Raw genomic sequence first — 22,583 nt, 5'->3', positions numbered from 1 at the left:
CGTCCTGTGTTTAGCGTGGGAACGTCTCCGTGTGAAACAAGATCTAAACACCACCATGCTGAGAAATACTGAGTTGGTGGAGCTGATAGGCTTAATCAGCGTTTCGTGAAATCACTTGATAATGTTTGTTTGAATACAAGGAACAGATGTTTGTATTTAAAAGTAACTTTACAGCTTTGTGACAGTAATCTGAATCTTTTTCTGAAGTTATTCTGTGGTTCAATCAATTCATTTTATTTGATGACAAAAGTTGTTCCCTCACAGTTTCCTCAGTCACTTGGTGCCAGAACTGGCTCGACCACATGTTTCCTCTGATTTCTGCAAATGAGTTTTATGCCATTGGTGCCACATTGCTTTGTCCCGCCTCTGACACGCGTCTGATTGGCTTCACATGGAGCTGGAGCGGTGGGCTGATGACTTCTTCAATGAATATTCATAACCCGGGTTTGCGCTCGTCTTTGTGGTTCATCGCGTTTCGTATCTCTCTCTCTGTGTCTGACTGTCTCATTGGAACAGAATGTGGGATGTGTGTGTGTTATGGCAGTCACTTGCTTTACCGGAAGACAGATCACAGTTGTAATTAGAGTAATTAGATGAGAAGTTTGGGATGAGACAGCGCTGAAACAGGTGGTGCACAATAAAGCGTTCTGGGTTTTTAGACTTAATATTGACCAGGATGTTTTAATGTATTGTTATTGGGACAATACAAACTGTCAAGTTAAGCCACTCCTCTTCTAAAATGTACCCCCCCCCCCCCCCCCCCCCCTCTCTCTCTCTCTCTCTTGAACAGGGTGCCATTTTAGGTCATTTGGATCCGGTTACAGTTGCAGTGGGAAAACCTGACAAACCGGTCTTCGTGGGACCCGCCTAAAAAACTCGATCCACAGCATCAGGATTATAAAAGGCGCACCCGACAAGTCAGGAACTAAAAGGGCATTAACAGGCAACACAGGAAAGCCTAAGAATCACTCAACTACCAGTGCAGCTCGCCTGATACTGGACAGCAAATACCCACTGCTTCATTTAAAGACAAGCAGTCGCCTCTTTAAGCCGATCAGCGCAGACTTGAAGGAGATTAAACAAGGAAGTTCTATTTCTTATCTGTAGAACTGAAAGAAAAATCGCCAAGATGATGATGCAGCTGGCAGAAACGCACAACCAGAAAAACTCCCTCTTCACCGCCATGAATCGCTTCCTCGGCGCCGTGAACAACATGGACCAGACCGTCATGGTGCCCAGCCTGCTGCGGGACGTCCCGCTGGACGAGGACAGTGAGATGATGAGCTCCATGAGATCGGATGAGGAAGAGGGGGACATGTACAGCTACTACCAGCTGCTCAAGTCCATCCGCAGTGACATGGAGTGGGGGGTCCGCTGCGCCTCCGCCGACGAGAGGCGCAAGGAGAGCATGAAGATCACCCGCATGAACTCGTCCGCGTCCACCTCCTCCTCGTCTTCTTCCTCCTCATCCTCCTCCTCCTCCGCGTCGTCATCGTCGTCATTCGATGAAGACGATGAAGAGGACGGAGATTTGCAGAAGATGTTCCAGTACCACCTGACCGGACTACAGGATGTGCTGTCCAAGCTCACGCATCAGGCCGTTTCTCTCACCAAGCGCTACAAACAGGAGATTGGCATCGGGGGATGGGGCCATTAAAGCTCTCTGCGCAGCGAAACTGAACTTTACTGACTTATCAATAGGCCTTAATGCTGCTGTAGCTGTGACTACTGGACAAACATTGAATGGTGGCAGTTTATTTTCTCCATGGGCCCACATGGTGTTGGTCTGCTCTGTATTTTATTGACTGTAGATGCGTTGATCTTGAAGAAAGCATGTGTGTCACACTCAACACCCACCCTCTCTATGTTTTGCACTCCAGAGTGTTGTTGTACACACCATGCATTCAGTTCCTGTGATACGCAGATGAAACGTATTTAAACCTTTATTTAATGTATAATTTATTACCTCACTGTATGTTTGAGAGCCAGATGTTATTTCAACGTTGGAGGACTGTTTGAACTGCAGGACCATGTCATGTGAACCACCCCCTCTGAGGGGGATACTAACAAAAGACTCAGCCTCCTCTCAGTGATGCTGATGATGTTAGTTGGTTCAGATGCATTTTGTCTCTGTGTGTGTGTGATACCAGTCCTCCTTCAAACTTAATGCTTCTGTTTCTTTAAATTGTGCTTTGCATGGAAGGAGGCACAATGCTCACGCTGCTGCAGCTGCCTATGATCTCCCAGTATCCCACATGGTCAATGAACTGGAATCAACAGATAATTCATCTGCATAGAGGATTATCGTTTCCATGAGATGCATGGTTGTTATTGTCATGAATTTGTTGTCACAGTGGAATTATGTCCCATCTGTCAACATATGCAAATACTTTTGTATGCACCTTCTGCAAAATTTTTGTACCGATGAAATAAAACTTTTATTTAAATGTACTAATTTGTTGTGTATGGATTTTTTCATGAATACAAAACATTTGGACAGATCATTTTAATTACGTCAAGTCATAAAACAGTTGACCAAAGTAGTTGTAGAACCAAAAAAAAATCACGTTTTATAAACCTTTACATATCTTTATTGTAGACATAATAACATAAAATCTAAAAATGACATGAAGATTCAAATGAGAAAAAAAACAACTTTTTATCTCCTCATTAACGGGATCTGCACCACAAATGTAATAGGTTCTTCTCTGGCAAATGTACTACTTTTTGTGCAATGCCACAAACACACAAAACAACAAAAAAACAGGAAAAACAACATTCTCGATGGAAGTAAAAAAAAAAAAAAAAAAAAAAAATATGTTACATTCTTTCTTCAGGACCATGGAAGTTTAATAACATCTGTTGCTGAAAAGCTGATATGTGCAAGTCAGAGATTTTGGATAGGACCTGCTGCTTTTACAGAATAAACTGACAAAATGTCAGATGAAACAGAAAAGCATCAGACAGAAACACTATAGTCTGCATTTCTGCTTGGAAATGTGTCTCTGGATTCATCCACCTCAGCTTTGAAAACAGGTGATGCAATGATCTCATGTGCAGAGACAGAAGGTAAACACTTGCTGATAAAAGCCAATCTCAATCCCCGTCAAGTGGATGCTGCTCGAGAGTTCTATTCCTATTTTAGTATTTATTTCCATTGTGCTGGCGGAGCGCCTCAAAAAGTTTATTGAAAACACCATTGTTTACTTAGGTTGAATGAAGTTAAGTGTGTGCGTGTGTGTGTGGAGAGAATTACCTTTAGGTTTAGGAATGTTGCCTTTGACAACACCTTGAAACCCTTGAACTTCCAAAGAGAAGGCAAGGCAATTGGAATGACTGTGGTACAGTTTGCTTGCTTTTAATGTCTAGACTGTAGAAAAGACCAGATATACAGTACAATGCCTGTGACAATAAGTATCTGCTTATAGGAAGTATATGCATATAGGAATCAATTAAGTTTGCCTGTAAATATGTATATTTTAATATGTTTTGAAGAGAACACAAAGAGAGACTTTTCAGTTGTATGTGTTTAATGTGACATCTTCCTTAATGAGAAGAAAAATAGGACAAGGGAAATAAATTGATATTTGATGTAGCCTAATGTCAAATAATGTAGGCTACAGCTGTATTATAAGATATATTTTGTACTATTTTGCTACTTTTTGTCAGGTGTTGAAGGCTGGAATCAATTTCGATAGTGTCAGTGACATTAAATATGTCAACATATTTAATTAATAAATTCGTTTTTATATTTTCCCTTTCCAGACTAATGTCTCTCTAAAATCCAGAGGTCACAATGCTGTCCTGTATCTGACTTTATATGAGGTCGCTAGTGTCGGAAAACGTGCATTGTGATAATCTTATCATTAACCTTGAGGTAGAATCAGTTTGCTTTCACTATCTGTTTTACAAACCCAAACACTGCTGTTGCTTCATTGATCTGCCATGTTGTATAAATATTTCATTGTAAAAATACACAATTTCTGCTAAACGCACTTAAAGTGTATAATACAATATAAAAAACATAAAGATAATATAAAATAATTTCATTTTAACAGAACTGTTACAAACTCTGTGCATAATAGAGAACCTACTGTTTAGAATAACTGAAGTCTACCCCTGGCTCTTCAACGCTTCCACATCCAAATGTGATTAGTATTTTGTCCCTGAGTGGGTACCGTAGAAGCAGGAAGTACAAGAAAAGCTACAGTAAAACATAAACACATTGAGGCGAATTTATTCCCCCCCTAAAAAAATCACATTTGAGTCAAAATTGGGAGTATAAATACAATGTCAGCGACTAACGACTCACGCTGCGTATTTTTTAACACACATTCAGAGGACTATCGATGCGTAAGTAGCGTACGTTGCTGTGCACTCTGTTTTAGCTGTGTGGCTAATTAGCCTGTGAGCGTTTGCTTCAGGGCTTTGCTAGAATCGATCATTACTAACTGTGCGTTATTATTTATTCTTCATGCATTGATTTAGCGATACTTGAATGTCTGACACTAGCACGGCCCCCTGTGTCAAACTATCCCTGTGTAATTGAACAGTGAACATGCTAACTAGGTACATGCTTTTGCATTATGAATGGTACATTACGTAGTGTTTCTTGACGACGCTGCAGTTTGCACGTAGTTATTTGACAACAGGTTTATGTTTGCATGGCCGCAGCTACAGGCTTCAGGTTATGTAACATTTCTTTGGTCAAAAGATAGCAGAAGAATGCTGCAGTGTTGCTGTTTAGCTAAGGGCTCCAAATGGTAAACAAGTGTCCTGCTGATTCTCTGACTTCACCACACTGATATAACCCGCTATTCATTTGAGTTTTACACACCACATGAAAATGGCAGACAACATATTCATTTTTATGCACGTTTTGTACATACATACATTTTCTATGTTTCCCATGCGTCTCTAAACCAGATAAACTTATGCCATTGCTGCTCATTTTCTCACGTCTTTGCGTCGATGTCGACAGTCAAATCCTAATTAATTTCATAAGGCTAAGTAAGGCGGACATTTTGAAATGCAATCAAACATTAACTTCGGACAATACTCTATATGATCAAAGCTAACTAGGTTCAGTTCGGATTAGAGCTTTATTTTCCCTCAAGGGGAAATTTTCTTTACAGTTTGTAGTACAAAATAATAATGATAATAATAACAAAAAAAAAATAGACAATTTGTCACACGAGGAGGAACCCCTATAACAAAACTATAAAAAAAACAAACGTTTTAGCAGTTTTTTCAATCCTGGAACTCCATACTGGGAAAATAATAATTAATAATCCCATGTATTTGACTTTTATGTACTACTGGTGAAGAATTAACAGGGAAATACTCCAATCTTTTGCTACTGCCAAAACCTTCTTGAAATCCACTCCCATATTTTTCATCAATGCTTCAATACTTTTTCAAATGTTTGTTTGCTTGATTGGCAGTAAAACAAAGAGAATAGCACAAACTCAGCAGTGAATTTGTAGACACAGGTTATCTGACAAACTTTGCTGTGACTGTAACAAGGTTAAAGGTGCATGACACTGTTCTAAAGGCTGTAATAGCAGCTGATGGCTTGTACTGTTGGCCCCTTCATGGTCTGTGAAACAGGCCTGACTCATGTGATTCCTTTAATCATTTACCTTTTTCTACTATTTCTCTTTTGAGTATTGCTCTGAAATCAGTCTCAAGTTGGCTATGGCTTTGCACAAAACATGTTGCGTGTCAGGTTCTAGCCTTGTAAAAGCAGCAGCTTATCTGCATTTCATTCTATACAGCTGTCATTTAACAGCAACCTGTTATGTACTGTGTTGGGTCAAATGCATGTGGCGGTGACATTCATGAACACCGGAGAGGGTCTGGTGTTACTTCATGTTTTACATTTCTGTTGCTTGAGCTCACTTTTATTACATTTCCTGTTACTGCAAATGTGCTGTCATGCAAATGTACAAAAGTCATGTTTGAGCAAAAAGGACTTCTGGTCACCCCCTGTAATTTGTTTTACCTTCATGATTACAGTGCAACTACAACAAACATTTTACACAGTAAGGATTGTCGATGTTAGCATCAGCACTATTTTCTTGCTTTATTCATGAGTTGTTTTTGATTCACAGGTGGTGATTTTAACAGTAAAACGAGCCGCAGGCACATTCTCCTTAGTTGGATGGTAAATATTTCTTTCTCAAACACCTTCAGTCTTATCTTCAGTCTTTGACTTCTGTTTCACATCAGAAAAAAAGTATTATTGAGGAAAACATTTAAATACTAAACATTCAACTGATTTATATTCACAATTCAGTTAAATATCCTTGTATAATATATGAAAAATCTAAGATTTGCTGCAAGTCTGTGCTTCTTGCACACCTTGCAAGAATTTTTTGTCCATTGAGGTAAGAAAATGTAGACATAACTGCAGCAGTGTTGCTTAAGATTTGCATTTAAAGAGTTGTTTTCTAATGAAACTAAACCATCCTCTTCAGAGTTTCTCAAACTTTATTAAACTATCATTAAATAGAAACTTAAAACAAGGGGAATCTGTATGTCTTCTTACCAAAAGTGGATTTCAAATTGGAATGATGTCCTGGGAGGTTTTCTCATTTGTTTAACAATCGTTTGTGATTTAGGAGGTGGCATCTAAATTATAGTTGATAAACAGCATCTGCTCACACTGGCTTCAATATTTTTCCATGTGGGTTAGATTTTGGCAGCGATTCAGGGTTTTTATCAGGTATTTTAACAAATATAAAAGTTGAAATCCTTTCATGACTATCAAGAAAATCAAGATTTAGTAAAGGTTGCAAGAGAGGGAATTCATTTATTTTGCAAGACAGTGCGCCATATGTATAACTCATGACATGTCTCATTGTTGTCTTACTTTTCTCTCAGTCTTTTCATGCTGTTTGTCATCTGGCTGCTCCGCAGATATCAGTCGTTGGCTCAGGTATATTTATACTCTACAATGTACACACCGTGTTCTCACTTGCTTTCTGTTTATCTTTGCTTTGTTGCCACAGTAAATATCTTCACTTCATTTGCATCATAATAATTTTTCTTTTCCTCTTTCTCAAATAATTGTTATGATCTCATACTAGATTCCATCAATTTTTGAACATGGTGTGGTTTGAGTGTGCAGCTCTTTTGTTTTGAAGCCAGTCCAGCAGGTCTGTCAGGTTTATTCTCACAATCTGCAGTAAAAGACAGCTCAACATGGAGCCCTGACCAAGCCTATTACCTTCGGTCTAGGCTGCATGCAGTGGCCTCACCTTCTCTTTTTTCTCTGCTTCCTCCTCCTCTTACACCCACATAAACCTCTCCTTACCCTCGTCTCCACACAAAGGTTATCCGTCAGTCAATATTCTTTAGTTCTCTCTGGTTTTCCTGTGCTCTTCCTCTCTTTTGTTTCCTCCTCCTTCTCCCTCTGCTCTTTCTCTCTGGCCTTGGCAGGGTCACTGCTGGACATAACTTGGTGTATGGCTGTGTTAGTGTGTGCTCCCAGCTGTTTACCACAGCCACTTTATTTGGCAGTCAGGTTAAGACTGACAGCTAACATTCATAGCAAATGCCTTCTTAAGGTAGATTATTGATTTATAAACATTGGAAACAACAAGTGATTTCTATTTGTGATAATTTGATCTATATTTTGGAATGGTTCAGGTTTTCCCTGCACTAAGATGGCTTGAGACACAAACAGTCTTACTCACTAAAAACATGGAAAAGTGTTTGAAATCCTTTGTTCAGATTTACCAAAGTGACACAATCTGACCAAACAAGGCAGTAGTAGAACAGCAGCTCCCATGTCTCCACAAACTACAATCAGATTTTTGTGTTTTACACTTTGCTGTGGAAGCAGTTAACATATTATTAAGATATTGTAGACATAAGCAAACATGAATTCTGTTTTTAGTTTTTTTCCTGGTGTCACTGTTGGCAGCCATGTTTTCAGTGAGAACAAGTGTCCATGCCTCAAGCTGGTTACTGGTGCAGGGGGAAGCATGGTGTCATCAGTCAGTAACATGTCAGTATCCCACACAACCACACCTCAGAAAAACCTTTTTTTGGGTCAAGTTATTTGGGTCAAGTTAATATAAATACAGTGAGCGTTAGAGAGACGTTTTCATGTTGTTCTCTCATTTTCCCTGTACAGAAGATGATCCTCAGCTTGACTGTCGCTGCTTTTTTCGACAGTGTAGCGTATGTCATGGTGAGTTTCTCCTGTCTGTTTCACTGAACGCACACTTTTTTTGAGGTTTGTGGGGGAGTTTCACTGTGCTGTTCTTCCTTTCTTCCCTAGGGGGAGTCACATCCAGAGGGATCCCTCTGTGACTTTCAGGCCTGGTGGCTAACTTACTTCGGTAAGAAAAAAAGAAAAATTAATTTCTCACTGGCAGACTTTACACAACAGAGATGAGTAAGCCAGCAAAGACATCTGCTGAAGAGCTCATATATCACGGTCGGTTCATTTTTTTTGGATTGAGAACAGAAACTGCCCTGACACTGATTGTTCCAGCTCATAATATCTTTCATCCAGACCTTTTGGGAAATGCAAAGTGTGTAATTGTTTCCAGTTAAGCTCAATTCAATTTGATTTGTAAAGCGCCACATCAAGGAAGGAAGTCCTTCTTTCTTTGTTTTAGCAAAAATTATGTTTATAAAATATTTTTCAAGACTGTTGTTGGTAAAAAAAAATGCAAATCCTAAGATGTATGTAAGATGTATTAAAAATAAACCACTCAGTAGGCCAGCTGTGTATCTTAAGATCTCGGACGTTGTTATGTAAAAGTGCTGAAAAGGTTCAAGTATTTCTCTTATGGTCAGAGGGCCTGTTGTCTGTGTGTAAAAACCAAACTTTCTTGATTGCATTTATTTTGCCAACTCAGCCTTTGTGTCCTATAAGTTCGTAAAGTAAAAGCTATTGATTTTTGCTTGTCATTTGGATTTACTGTGCAGTAACCGTCCAGGCCTGCAGTTAAACTTGCTCCTCATTTAGGAGAATTCACACACCCTCACTAATAATACCACACCCTTAACAATGGTGTAACACTTGGAAGCCAAACAGTGTGCTGTGCGCTTATTGGCCCATTGCAGCCATTCAGACCAGATGCCTGAGTGTTTCATCACCTGTATGAGGAGAGGATTTTCCTCCAATGGCAATACAGAGCCACAGCATTTCATTTGGGTTAATCATGGTGGTTTATCGATGCTTAATCTTGGTTTTATTTGCGTTGCTGGCACTTGCTCTAATTACAGCTCTGTTAGCTTTAATTAGCACCAGGATTCTTAGTTAGAACTGGTTACAAATACCAAGCTTGTTTTCCTCCTTTTTGTGTCGCACACATGCACAAAAACACCCTCGGACGGGTAGAGGGTAATGGGCAGTGAGTTACTGCTGCAGGGTTTGTGCGTGTCACCTCAGTTTATCATGAGGATCCTAACGCTGAGGACAAACGGCTGTACATAAACACTGGCTGAACAGGCACTTTGTTCTGTTGCGAAGCATCAGGTCAGTGCAGTGCCGCTTTTAACTTGGGCCGATAAAATTTTATGAAATGTGTTTGAAACGGAGGAAGACGGTAGAAGCAGGACAGGTGGTGTTTTCGAGGCAAAGCAAAGCGTTGGCTGCCGCCTGGTTATATAAAGACAGCTTCACTATCACAGTGACAGTGATTTATTGTGATCATGACGTAGACAGCCAGCCTCCGTCTTTCTCAGTCACAGCAAGCCCTTCCTTAAGATTAGCTGAGTGTAAGAGTGTGAGAGTGTGTGCTTTGTACATTTGTGTGTGAATGTGTGGTGGGTGTGTTGTGTGAAACCAAGTATGTGGCTCGGAGAATCCATCATTGTGGCGACCGGCCCTGCCTGTCCTGTCAACTGAAACTTGAGCACACAAACGCACACAAAGGACTAAGACTGAATACGAGGGCAGAAACAGCAAAGAGAGCTTGCTAGAATCTCTTCCTTGTGTCTGTAAAATACATTCATTTTTTACCCTTTGCTGACTGCACCATCCTCTCCCTTTTTTACACTTCTTTTCCTCACAGTGTCTTTCCACTGTGGGATCTAGTCCACTCACTTTTCCTCTACACCTTTGCCTCCTCCTCTTCTCCTTCTTTTTCTCGCCCCCACACTTGTGTTATCTGCCTCTGCTTTTCCACAGTTCATCATTATCTCTCTCTGAGCTCCCCCTCTCATCCATCACCCTAAGCCACAGGTTTCCTTCATATTACTGCAGAATGGGCCTTCATTTATCAAAAATTGGGGCACACACACAAACACACGCACGCACACACATACACACACACACACTGTACTACTTACGTGTACGTTTGGACACACTTGCAGGTGCACACTGTGTGGCGGGGGGACAGTGTTGTAATTTGACCTTGTTGTTTTTCTGTGTGTGTGTGTCGGCAGACTGGAGTGCCTTGGCCTGGGTTTGCCTCATCACTTTGAATCTGTATTTCAACCTGGTCCGAGAAATGAGCACCAACAGATATGAGATGTGAGTAGGACACCTAAAATACCAAATGACATTTACTGATATTTAACTTTTAATTTTTCAGTCACAAAACTGAACTACTACCAATTTGTTCTTTTAATTAGTCAATCAACATTTTCATCTATAAGTGATGTGTTTTGTGCACTTATAAGTCACTCACCTGGCTGTGGGTTTCCCTTTGAATGTATATTTTCATATTGTTTTTGTGGCCACTTTCGCCCACGTGTGTTTATGTGTGTGCCTGTGTTTGGTTTGCGAGAGCATGTGTCTCCCTGCAGAGAATTGACAGCCCCCTCCTCCTTCTACCATCCTCCTCCTCCTCCTCCTCCTCCTCTTCTGTTCCAGCCAGCCGACGCTCTAATTGAAAAGGGAGTGGGTTTCAGCCTTTCAGCGTGTGTCTGTGTGTGTGCGCACCCATCTTCACGCTTTGCAGCGCTATGTTTCTGTCGTTCAAACTCCCATGAGCACTCTCCACAGAGCAAGTGTGAATTTGCTTGTGTCGGTGTGAGCTATTTCCTCATTTTTCATGCCTAGCACCGAGCTTTGTGACACAAACATACAGTTCCAAAAAAAAGCACTCTGTGGTTAAAAAAAGGCAGCTTTATCACATTTGCAGTGCCACTGTTAGCAAAAGCCTCGTTCACACAAAAATTAGCAAGTCTACTTGAGGTTTTTGTACTCAAGTGAAACTGCTAAAAAAGGCGATTAACACCATTCTCATTGCCAGCGGTTGGTCTGACCTGGGTTTTTTTTACCCTACATCATCTGTGAAATGCAATGGAAACAAAATGAGTTGCAATGAGGCAGCAGAAAACAACAACAACAACATAATGGAGCCCAGTGGCATTTGTGATACTATTTTGTCACTTTTACTTCAGGCCCTCATTCAAAATCAACAGTGAACAAAATATTTTGCAAATAAAATAAAATAAGATGGAATAAAAAATTATGAGCCCTGTCTCAAGTTGTAAAATGTCTAGTATACTAAAAACATTGATGCTAACAGATGGAAGATAAATGTGTGTATTACCGTTGTGCCAGAAATTATGCCAGAATTTGCATCTCTGCCAAAAATGAAGCCGATGTAGAAGAAATTAGCCGGCTCACCTGGGTCTGGTATTCCCACTTATGTCGATAAAAACCCACATGCAGTGCAGTCATTTGTCTTGAAAGTGAATGTAGATTCTACATATTTCCATCATGAAAGAACCCGTGTAAACCCGGAATTACTGTTTTTGGACTCATGGGAATGGGGTATATGTCAAGCTGATTGTTCCTGCCTGTGTCCCCTACCCCCATCTCATGGGCCGTCCCTGCAGTGATTAGCAATAAGCCAGAGGATATAACAGTGCTATAACTCAGAAGAAGACGGCTTTATGTTTGCAAAGAAGGGGGCAGGCTAGGAGGCCAAAATCAGCTCTCTACAGAGGCTTGCATGCTGCACACCTACTGTAAGACCTCAGAGAGTCATGTGGGAGGAAGATATGTCTGTATTTTAGTGGCTGGTGACACATAATGTGAAGGGAGAAAAAAAACTCATCGCACTTAATAGGTTAGAGCGAAGCGGAGACAAGGCATCAGGGGGGCTGTCATGTTTTGACTGCACATAGATAAGCTGTATGTGTTTCGGCACCCGGGTGTGTGTGTGGCTTTGCATGCATGCAAAATTACCCCTCAGCCCAAGAACACACACACACACACTTGTGACGACACATCGTGATGGTTTATGAATGAACAAATAGCCAGAGGAGATGGAGAATGGAGACTGAATGATCCAAGAGTGATTGAAGTAAAGGCAAGAGGATGGTGTGTGTGTCTGTGTGTCTGTGTCTGTGTGTGTCTGTTTGACGGTCATATACAGGCAAACTGAATCTGTTGCATGCTGAGGCCACAGAGATAGCGATGATGCTGAAGATGGAGGGTAAAAAGAAGAAGCGGTGTGAGAAATGAGATTGAGCCTCTGGAGAGATTTCTGTATGAGCTTGCTGGCACGTGTGTGTATCTGCACGTGTGGGTGTGTGTGCAGGTGTGTGAGCTGTCCTGCTGTGCCTCATTAGGCCCATGGTGCGCTGCAGCATCTGACCTCCACGTCTCCCTCTCAAAGCTGTGTGTGTGCCGGTGTGTGTGCTGGTGTGCGTCTGTGAGTCTGCAAGCCCTTGGCATTGATTTCCTGACAATCTCTCCTCCCTGCTCCAGTCGTCATGCCATGAACTGGAAGCACTGATTTCAACATTTGTATCCCTCCTCCCACTACCATAGTCTCTCTCTCTCTCTCTCTCTCTCTCTCTCTCTCTCTGTCTCTCTCTCTGTCTCTCTCTGTCTCTGTCATTGCTCAGTTGCTTGATTGCTTCCTCTTTTTGAGTGCTTCCAGTCCACCATTTCCTTTTTCTCCCTCTCTTCCCCACCCACTATTTTGTCCTACTTAAACCACCAGGCATCGCTCTTTCTCCACCACCTCCCACATTTGCCCTGCTGTCTATCAGATGGGGGAGCAGAGAGGGGAGGAGGGGGACATGTTGTGCCCCACTGAAATACAGAGAGAAAGTGTGTTTGTGTGTGTGTGTGGCGCCAACTCAAGAGGGATTGAGTGTGTCTCAGCTGTGTCGCCACCGCTCGATTGACCGCACTTGGAAAAGTCAGGGCAGGACTTCCACTCTATTGACCAGGCGACACTCTGCGCTCTATAAAGTATCGACACACACACTGGTGCCCAAGACACTGGAGCACACACCTCATCTGTCAGACTTACACGCACACACACGCACACACACGCACACACACACACTCACACACACACACACGTCATCTTGTAGAGATTTTTCAAACTTCATAGATGGCATCTCTGATCTTTTTGTTTTTGTGTGATAGCAGATATAAGCTTCTCTGGATTTCCTAAACCGTAATCACACATTTTCCTGATACAATTTACCATGGCTGATCTACACATTTATCAGCCACTGAGTAAGGATCTGCATCCTGTTTGTGGTTCAGATGCAGACATGTTCTTTGCAAATCATCTCCTCTGTAGCACTGAGGGTAATTATGGCTCATATTACCATGAGTAAATGGCAGTATGGCTGTATAGGCGTTTGACTGCACCTGAAAAATGAGCCTGATGCACGTGCCAACAGAGGGATGAACTGAAGGAGAAAAGAATTGATTTAGTCATAGGGCTTTTTCTCTGGGGCAAAGCTCCCTGGTCTCTGGGCTAATATGAAATACATTTCTGCCTTTTATCAGGTTGTACCATCTGATGGCGTGGGGGGTGCCTCTGGTCATGGCCTCTTTACCACTGCTGAAGGGTTACTATGGCCCCGCGGGAGCGTGGTGGTGAGTACAGCCAACCGTTCAGCTAGAGCATCTTTTTTTTTTTGTCAGCCAGCGACAGCGACATTTTTTCTTGTAAATGTCTTTTCTTTGAAAGAAGGCCACAGCTCTGGCCTCATTCCAGCTCCAGACTGCCATGGCTTTGTCCCTCATATGGGTTTATTTGATAAAAATTGGCAATTATCAGCACATCCTTGAACACTAAAAACGCCCCCTCTCACTCTCCAGTTCTTGTGGTGAACAAGAAAGGCATTATTTGTTTGGAGGGCAGTTAAGGGGGTGAGGAAAAGGGGAAGAGGCCAAGGAGAAGAGGCGGTGGAATGAGAATTGGGACAGAGTCTTAATCTCTGGGCTCGCCTCTCTCTTTCCACTCTCGGCTTATTAATAGCTACAGCTGCATAGCTTTTCCCCTCGGCAGTCACACAAGTCTCTCTTGCGATCACACTCTCCCTTTCCATTGTAACTCTCTCATCGCGCTCTCTCCCTCTCTCTTTCTTGTTTTCTTTCTCACTCTGTTTCTCTTCCTTTTCCCCCAGCTGGATCACAGACGATCACGTAGCCTGGAGATTTGGGATGTAAGTAGACCCTTTCAGCGCTGCCATCAAAGCCACCCCCACTGGGGGAGAGGTGGGAGAGAGGGAGGGTGTGGGGGGGATGTCTCTGCAGGGAAATGTGAAGGGTTGCATGTCAGGGGAGCCTGCAGGGTTTTTTCCCCCTCTTGGTGTAAGGCCAATATGTGTGTGTGTGTGTGTGTGTGTGCATGTGGATGTGACTGTATCTGCCTCTGCCTTGTCAGATTTAGGGGAGTTGCTACACTGTGTATTTAAGTGTTTAGGACGGCTATGAGGGATTATGTCTGTCTACAGCTTTCTGCAACTGGCCCTAAGTCTGCAAGGGCTCTGCCAATCCCCCAGCACAGACACTCAGACACACACACGGACGTACACGCACGCACGCACACACGCACACACACACACAGCAGTACTTTGCGACAAGCCAAGGTAATCGCGTTGCTGCGCACAGCATCAGCAGGGAATCAATCTTTCTAAACAAATAAGCACACGCACACACACACACACACACACACACACACATGCATACACTCAGACAGACTCGCATGAAGAACAACACATAGCTATCAGCTGTGCTAAACGAGCCTGTGTCTCTTTTATCAGTGCGCCCCGGCTCTCTAGTTTTCCATGCTGTCATGGCCCAGGGGGACGAGCTGCTCACAGGATCAGGGAATCTTCATTAGCTCTAATTACATCAAACCAGACAAGAGATTAGAGGCCAAGGCAGCACCCGTCAAGGAAAAAAACACATACACTCCAAACCACACATACACACACCCTGCTGACGGCTCGCTGGGAGCGGTGCAGGAGGCCAGAGGTTGTATTAAAGGTGAAAAGTGGAAAAGGTGGGAGGAGAGACATACGGGGTGTAGTTAGAGAGATGGGGAATTACTCATCACGAGAGGGGAAGCGGCACACTGGCACGGGAAGGAGAGGAGAGTCGAAGAAATAAATTGCCCTCGTCTCTGCCCACGCACCGTAGTGTGTCTTCATCAGAGTTCAGCGAAGCGCGCAGACAGGACAGAGGAGGCGGGGAAGGCTCAGGAGGGGGAGGGTGTGAAACGGGATGAAAGAGGAAGGAGAATGAAAAGCAGAGGACAGCGCTGTGTGACGGAGGTGGAGACCTTCAGGGGTTGAGTCAGCAGTTGGAAACACTTGAGCATAGCTGAGTCACCACTCCTAGAGGTTCCCCATCACTACGTGTCTTTGTTTGCCCTCAGATATACGGTTAGGGACAAAGACACACATTTTTGTAATTTTGCCTCTGTACACCACCACAAAGAATTTGAAATGTGTGTGGGCTCTTTATTTTAAAGGGATTGAAGAAAAAATGGCATTAATCTTTGAGAAATTATAAGCATTTTTTATACGTTATTGTCTATTTTGAGGTGCTCAGAAATAATTGGACAATTGACTAAAAAGCAGTTTCATGGCCAAGTATGGCCTGTTACCTCACGATTCCCTGTCAGACCAAGCAGCTGATTGCATGTTGAATTTGTGTTTGGTAGCGTCTTACTGAAATTTTCAATATGACGTCCAATGCAGGTGAAGAAGGCCATCATTTGGCAACCCAAAAAAATCACCTTATGTGGAGAGTGGGGTGTTCCAAACACCAAAACAACTGTGTTTTAAAAGCATTTTATTTGTAATATAGATGAATAGATGTACTTTACTGATTCCAAAACTGATAAATTCTTTAAAAAATATCACAGAGAAGTACTCCTCTAGCCAAAAGCCTTAGGAGTGATAGCAATAATTTTAATTGGTTGAGCTTGTTACCATGAAAATGTTAAGCCATGACCATGAAAATCATGTCAACTATGGTCAGATCATTCAGAGTTACATTATGTTTACTACAAAACAATCACAATTTCCTTTTCTAACGTACTTTCAAACTCCAGTGTAGAATGTAAACCAGGCATAAGAAAGGGGCCAAAACTAGCGTGTCCACCAAGGTGTCGTGTTTCCATTGCTGAAGATTGGAGCTGGAGATGACAAATACCTGTGACTCCTGCAGAGTAATTTGCCAATTCCACCCTTTCCTGTGAAAACATGAACAGGAGACTGCAGTTCTGAGAGTTTTTTATATCAACACCGTGTTGGAAGAGTTATGAAGCCATATTTTTAGACATACCTAAAATATTACTGGAGAGAAACTATTTTCAGTAATTCCATAATTCTTTTTCTAAGCCACTATTTTCTAACATATACAGTATACATATACAGACAAGAAATGCTGAATTTGCTTTACGGGATCTTTAATGTCATGGATAATAAAGGATGTCCCCACAGCCGCGGTGTGTGTTTCACAGACGCAGCCTCGGCTGCAGCACAGCTGTGTCACCCAGTTCATGGAAGAGAAGCCTGGTTTTTACGTTTGGAGAAGCATTTAACTCATCTTTTACCCGAGATAACTTTCACTCACACGCAAGGTACAGAACTGGCAGGAGGAAAGGAGAGAAATGATGAAGATACACGATAAAAGATAAAACAATTGTTGCTCCAATTGAATAGTAGTGGAAACACCGTAATAATAATATTATTATAATAATAGCAATAATAATAATAATAATAATAGTTGTAGTAATGTGAAAGTTAAGAAGTGAAGCGCTGTACATTGTTCACTGCGGAGGCCCAAGGCCTGGCACTCACAGCGGTTGACTAAATGTGGGGGTAACATTTAGTCATTTTATATCATGCATTTTGATTTGCGGTGACGATAGATTTACGATATATCATTAGCATGCACCATATATACGTGCTCACTGATACTTTTTTCTACTCCTAGCATCACTCTTCGGGTGTTAGATGGGTTCACTTTCTCCTTCCTTTATTCCTTTAACTTTAAGTTCCGTGCATCTGATTAGACACACCCTGCTCTTTCTGTCTCACGCACTCCCATTTGGGTGTAAGTGGTTGAACAGGTAGATCGTGATCTTTCACTGAAGAGAAGGATTTTGTGGGTCAAAGTTGCAGTTGAGCACTAACCCTCATGGTTGGCTCCATACCCGCACTCTCATCTCCCACCAAGCACTTCAATTAAGGCTTCTTTCATCCAAGCCTCATTCTTCACTTCAGAGCAGTACCAGAGGGAAGGCCAGGCCAAGGCAGGGGAGATTGAATCTGTGCACATCTGTGATGATCTTTTCTCTCTGCCAGTTTCAGGCTTTCCCACCTTTGCTCGCTGTTGTACTTTCCTCCAGCTCCCAGAAGCTCCTCTGTATTTATCCGTCTTTCTTTCCATTCCTCCTTATTCAATCTATCCGCTGCAGCTTTTTTCTGCTATTCCTTTCATTCTCGCCATGACCTTATCCCTTGCCCCATCTTTTAATCACCCAGCACCTCTTTCTTATTTCTGCTCTTTGTGGTCCTGACCCACAATCTGCCATCATTCATCCACCTTTCCATCCTCACCTCTATTCTTGTCTTCACGTTTATCATCCTCTGCCCACTCTAAATTCTTTCTCTCTGCCTTGATTTTATTCTCTCTCACTCTCTCCCTCACGCTCCCTCTGTCTAATTCGCTCCCTCCCTCTTGCTCTGTCTCCGGGTAGTGCTCAGCTGTAGAGCACAGCGGACTCTAATGGCAGATCATTATCATGCTAATTAGAGCACTTTGTAGCTGCCGCCCGTCATTCTCTCCTCCACGCAGCCCCTCCATGCTATTGTTAAAAAGGCCACCCCCTCCCTTCCCCTGCCCCTTAGCCGCCAGCCACCCACCCCCCCACCCCCATCTCTCCATCATTAACAGGACGTGCGCCAGCGTAATTGGACGCTGTTTATTCCAGAGATCAGGTTATTAAATCACACTAAGGTGACGCTCGCACAGGTCTCCCCTGAAACGTTTTCATCATTGTCCCATGCCATTATTGAACCCATGTGGACGCACACATACACATGCACTCACACACATGTTCAAAGAGGGTAGTCTTAGTTTATTGATATTCTCAGTAGGCCGTTGCAGCAGCCGTTGCCTGTTTCCCGCCGTGAAATAGGTGCGTACCATCTCAGATTCCCCTGCCAATAAAACGGTTAATTTGATAATACTAAGTTTCTTGCAACCCACAAGCACAAGTGTGTACTAAGTTACATTAGGAGGACCTAATATTTGCCCATGAGATGCTGCTAACAGATGCAGATTTTGCAGACATGCCAAAGACTTTTAAGGCATACTTTTGAGAATCTACTCCGAAACCAATTTCCATTTTAAACTATGTGCATCCCTGTGTTTAGGGGTTAAAAAAAGACCATGTGACAACCAGTTGTAATGTCCCCCGTGAGAATCTGAACTCCTGTTGTGAAGCGTCAAGATTGGTGATTTGACTTGTGCCATGTTGAGGTTTTGCAACCTGAAAATCACAGACGTCACCTGCAACAAGACGATACCAACTGTCAATCACACCGGTGCCCAGTGCCCACTCACATGTGCCATGCTTTATTATTATTTTCCTCTAAATGGGAGGTCTAAAACTCATGATTGAGACCATTAAACCAGGAAAATGTTTACAGATGTTACAAATTGAGTAAGAAGTAGCCACATCTTCCTTTAGCTTTCTTTTTAAATTAACTTCTTTTTGCAAACTGCAAGTCACCCCCTTCTCTTACTTACAGGTTAGCCTCAATGGGAAAACTGGAAGATGTCTAAGTTTTATTTATAGTCTATACAGATACAGACTCAGACTTTTGTTTTTGTCTTTTTCCGCGCTTGAAACGTTGGCATATGTACGAAACACTTTAAATAGTCCAAAAATGCCCCAGATTAATATTCATTGAGAAAATCAGTGACAGAATGTAGAAGATGTTGTAAATGCAGAAGGCCAATGTCGCTGCTCTACAACAGTGCACACTTAAGTCCCTCTCCTCTGCACACTGTGGGTTTGGGGGAAAATATTGAGAAGACTATTGATCGTTTATATAGGTATCCACGTATCTAGGTAGGTTAGTGAATGGGTCCAGGGGTTAGGCATTGAAAGAGTGTTGTTTGTCAATTTGTATTTGTATGTACTGTAATCGCAACAAGTTGTAGAAGCCATTTCTGTACGCACTGTGTGGCACAGAGATCCAGCAGGAGAGCACATGGAAGTCGGAACCGGCTGACAAAACATGAAAACTCAAAACATGAAAATATCATTGGAAGCACAACATAATTAATTGTAGGAAAATCACTTCTCACTTGAAGCACACAAACCTAGATCCGTGTAAATGTAACCTGTCCTCCTGTTTGCCTTATTATGCGTCTCATACCACAAAAGCATTTTATAATTACAGCATTTATTTAAAAATGTATTTTGCATTTGCATATATTTATTTGGGTGTGTATGAAAGGTGCCAGTTCAGGGAGTATCAGTCTAGCAGGTAATAATTTATTTGTTTAAATATACATCTTGTCCGTATAAAATCTTGTTGTAAGCAGCAATAATTGAATTTATTTTTACACAGTGGTGTCACTTTAAACAGTTTCTGGTTATTCTTCCTTCTGCCATCGGAGTCACAGTTTCTCCTCTCCCATAAATGTGCGTACACATGGGTGAGAGTTTCCTTCAAGTGTATTTTTTTTATAAATCCCAAACTTTGCATAGAAAGTAACGTATGCCTTCTTTTGTGCGTACGCAAGCTTTATAAATGAGGCCCCTGGCCTTAAATTACCCCCAATGTTTCTTGTCGGCACAATCCATGATGCTATTCCCATAGGTGCATTTGGTGCCAGGTGCTCAGAGGACTTGGGTGTTGCACAGCACGAATCCAAGTGTTCCGAGTTACCGAGGTTGAACAGAGAAGCGGTGGCCAGGAACTTGTCTATCAGAGTGAGACAAAGGGCTGTTTCATGATTGCAGGGAGAGGCTGAAACTCCTCTGAGGTTACATCACCTCCCAAGTGGTTGCATAACACAAGGTTTCCCTCGCTCGTCTTGGTGTCTGTCATCCGCTCAGAAATACCTGACACATTACTGTGCCCGCAGCACCTCCTGTCCTTGTCAACCCTTCATCCCATAGGAATGCCATGCATTGCAGGTATTGAAACTGTCCCGGCATTGTCTTTTGTTCTCACACTACCTCTCACCTGTACTCAGTGAATCTATGTGCAGCAGAGTTGCTGATTCAGATCTGTTTTGTGCTGTTTATATACTGTACATACTGCGTGTCCACTGCACCTCCGGCGTCCTACACTCATTATATCCCTCTCACCTAAGTGGGCAATTGACTTTTCTTAAGGACAAGAACATTCTGAAAACGGAGCAACAAGTTATTTTAATAGAGTAATAATGTTTTTAAGAGTCATACTAGAACAAGCTTTTTTCCAGGTCTACAACAAATCAGATCTAACAACAATCTTCTCTGGTTACGATCCTGCAGGGGGAATCTTATTAAATGAGTTTCTGTGATCTAATCTCTTTATAAGGCCATGATATCAAAACATTGGACACCTGGCAGGCTATAACGTTCTACTGTGGCATAAATATTGTTAGGATATATTAACACTGTATTTGTGAGATAGAAAATTAAATTACATCCTGTGGATTTTTTTTTTAACTGTTTTCAATTGATGTTTTAATGCATTATCTAGATTTTGAGTTCAAATCTTCTCCAAATGTTGTGGTCCTCCTAAAACAGAACTCACAAAAGCCCTAAGAAAAGCAACAAGAACAAACAAAACCACAGGAATAATTTTTTAACAACTTCTTACTCCCCTCTTGTGTATGTGCTTTGCAGATGGTACGTGCCTCTGTTCACCCTCATCTTCCTGATGATCTGCTGCTACGCTAGGATCATCTGTGTGGCCAATGCGAGGGTGAGTGATTCTCATGCGTCAGGTCAGCAGGAGCATGACGCACCGGCAATTAGGCTTAATCCAAATGCATTGTGACCTTTGCGAAAATTGACATTCGTGAAAGATAGGAGAGAATTGCCAGTTGCATTTTCTTTTCGATCCGGGAGAGAAATGAATCTCGGGAAAATATAAGGTAGATAAATTTTCCAAAAGATTTCTATGTGTCATATATTCTTTTATGAGTTAGATCCAGGTCTAGTATTTCAATAAAATAAAATAAAATAAAACCAAAGCAAAAAAAATGCCAAAACAATGTTGTACTGTTTACAAACAATCATTCAAATGTTTTGACACTCGTATTTTTCATGTCTATTCTTGGACATAATGATAACAGTGTGATGATCAAAGTGATATGCTGTTGCTGAGATCACGGTGACGTGGCAAAAAAAACAATACTCAAGTGCTAGTTGGCCTCTGTAGTTTAGCCAAGTTGTTTGAGCAAAACCTTATCTGATTGTCCGTTTACTTATTAGTGGACTTAATGTTTGTAGAAGAATAGATTTATACAGACAAATCTATTAAAGTAAGATTCAAGGTGCAAGAAGACAAAAATATTGATTAATCAGATTGTATAATATTTTGTTTGTTGAAATATGTATATAGTCAGGCTACATCGTGGAACTAATTTTGAAATAATATAATTTTAAGTTCATACAAATTGGCTTTAATCTTGATCATAAACAATATTTTACACAAGTCATTATAAAATGTGTATCTTTTAAGTTTCTATTCGATTTAAATAAATTGCTGGGACAATAAAGTATTAAAAGTTGTTGCCTACCATCACTAGTGCAATGGATGTTTTTCACTATTTTAAAATGTAATTCGTCCCAAGTGTCAACCAGAGAATGTAATCCACTGATTCATCAATTAAACACTGAGTTATTCACTCTGTGCTAGCTTGTAGTTTGTGGTGTTAGGTAAGGGTGCAGTACAAGCCCAGAGGCAGCATTCCGTAAATGTCCCATAGCTGCCATTCCCCGAGTCTGACGGCACCACACAATGTGGCCTTAGTGCCACTTGTGTTTACTATAATGTGTGTGTGTGTGGATTTCTAATGTGATTTCATCAAATACAGAAAGAGAGAATCCAACTGGAGCCTTCCCAGACCGAGAATAAATAGGTGTACATTCTGTGTTTTGTCCTCAGAGTTAGAGACGGCTCAGTGAAACTGATTTTGCAGATAGCCGTCTGCAGACGGGCGCCGTCAATGACGGACAGCAGGTAGCTGAAAAAGAAAAAGAAAGAAAAGAGGCTACACAGCTCTTTATCATGAATATGATAAAAAGAAAGAAAGAATGAATGCTGCTGGGTTTCTTTTTGCATCTCATAACTCATTCAGCTCACAGTATTCTGCTTTA

The 22,583-nt window shown here is 41.8% G+C and overlaps 2 protein-coding genes across 5 annotated transcripts in view; both read left to right on the top strand.

Moving 5' to 3' along the window:
- The first annotated feature begins 800 nt into the window (after positions 1–800).
- On the top strand, positions 801–2,451 carry LOC131474585 (mid1-interacting protein 1-B-like). Its single transcript, XM_058652452.1, has one exon. It carries the CDS (start codon positions 1,130–1,132, stop codon positions 1,655–1,657), a length of 528 nt encoding a protein of 175 aa, XP_058508435.1. The 5' UTR covers positions 801–1,129; the 3' UTR covers positions 1,658–2,451.
- Positions 2,452–4,185: 1,734 nt separating this feature from the next.
- The window catches only part of si:dkey-100n23.5, a 51,983-nt gene continuing 33,585 nt past the window's right edge, over positions 4,186–22,583 (top strand). Inside the window, exons 1-9 of one of the 4 annotated variants that reach the window (XM_058621713.1) lie at positions 4,186–4,353; positions 6,114–6,166; positions 6,886–6,940; positions 8,144–8,200; positions 8,291–8,351; positions 10,411–10,498; positions 13,736–13,825; positions 14,359–14,397; positions 21,105–21,183. In XM_058621713.1, coding sequence (XP_058477696.1) covers positions 4,291–4,353; positions 6,114–6,166; positions 6,886–6,940; positions 8,144–8,200; positions 8,291–8,351; positions 10,411–10,498; positions 13,736–13,825; positions 14,359–14,397; positions 21,105–21,183 — 585 coding nt within the window. In that variant the 5' untranslated portion in view covers positions 4,186–4,290. Of the gene's footprint in view, positions 4,354–6,113; positions 6,167–6,885; positions 6,941–7,903; positions 8,015–8,143; positions 8,201–8,290; positions 8,352–10,410; positions 10,499–13,735; positions 13,826–14,358; positions 14,398–21,104; positions 21,184–22,583 lie in introns of those variants that run through there. The other 3 variants (XM_058621722.1, XM_058621731.1, XM_058621739.1) reach the window with 3 other exon arrangements.

This window comes from Solea solea, chromosome 2, assembly GCF_958295425.1.
Source record: "Solea solea chromosome 2, fSolSol10.1, whole genome shotgun sequence".
In the NCBI taxonomy this organism is placed as follows: Eukaryota; Metazoa; Chordata; class Actinopteri; order Pleuronectiformes; family Soleidae; genus Solea; species Solea solea.
The sequence above is the reverse complement of the archived record's forward strand: the minus strand, read 5'-3'. Positions and strand labels throughout refer to the sequence as shown.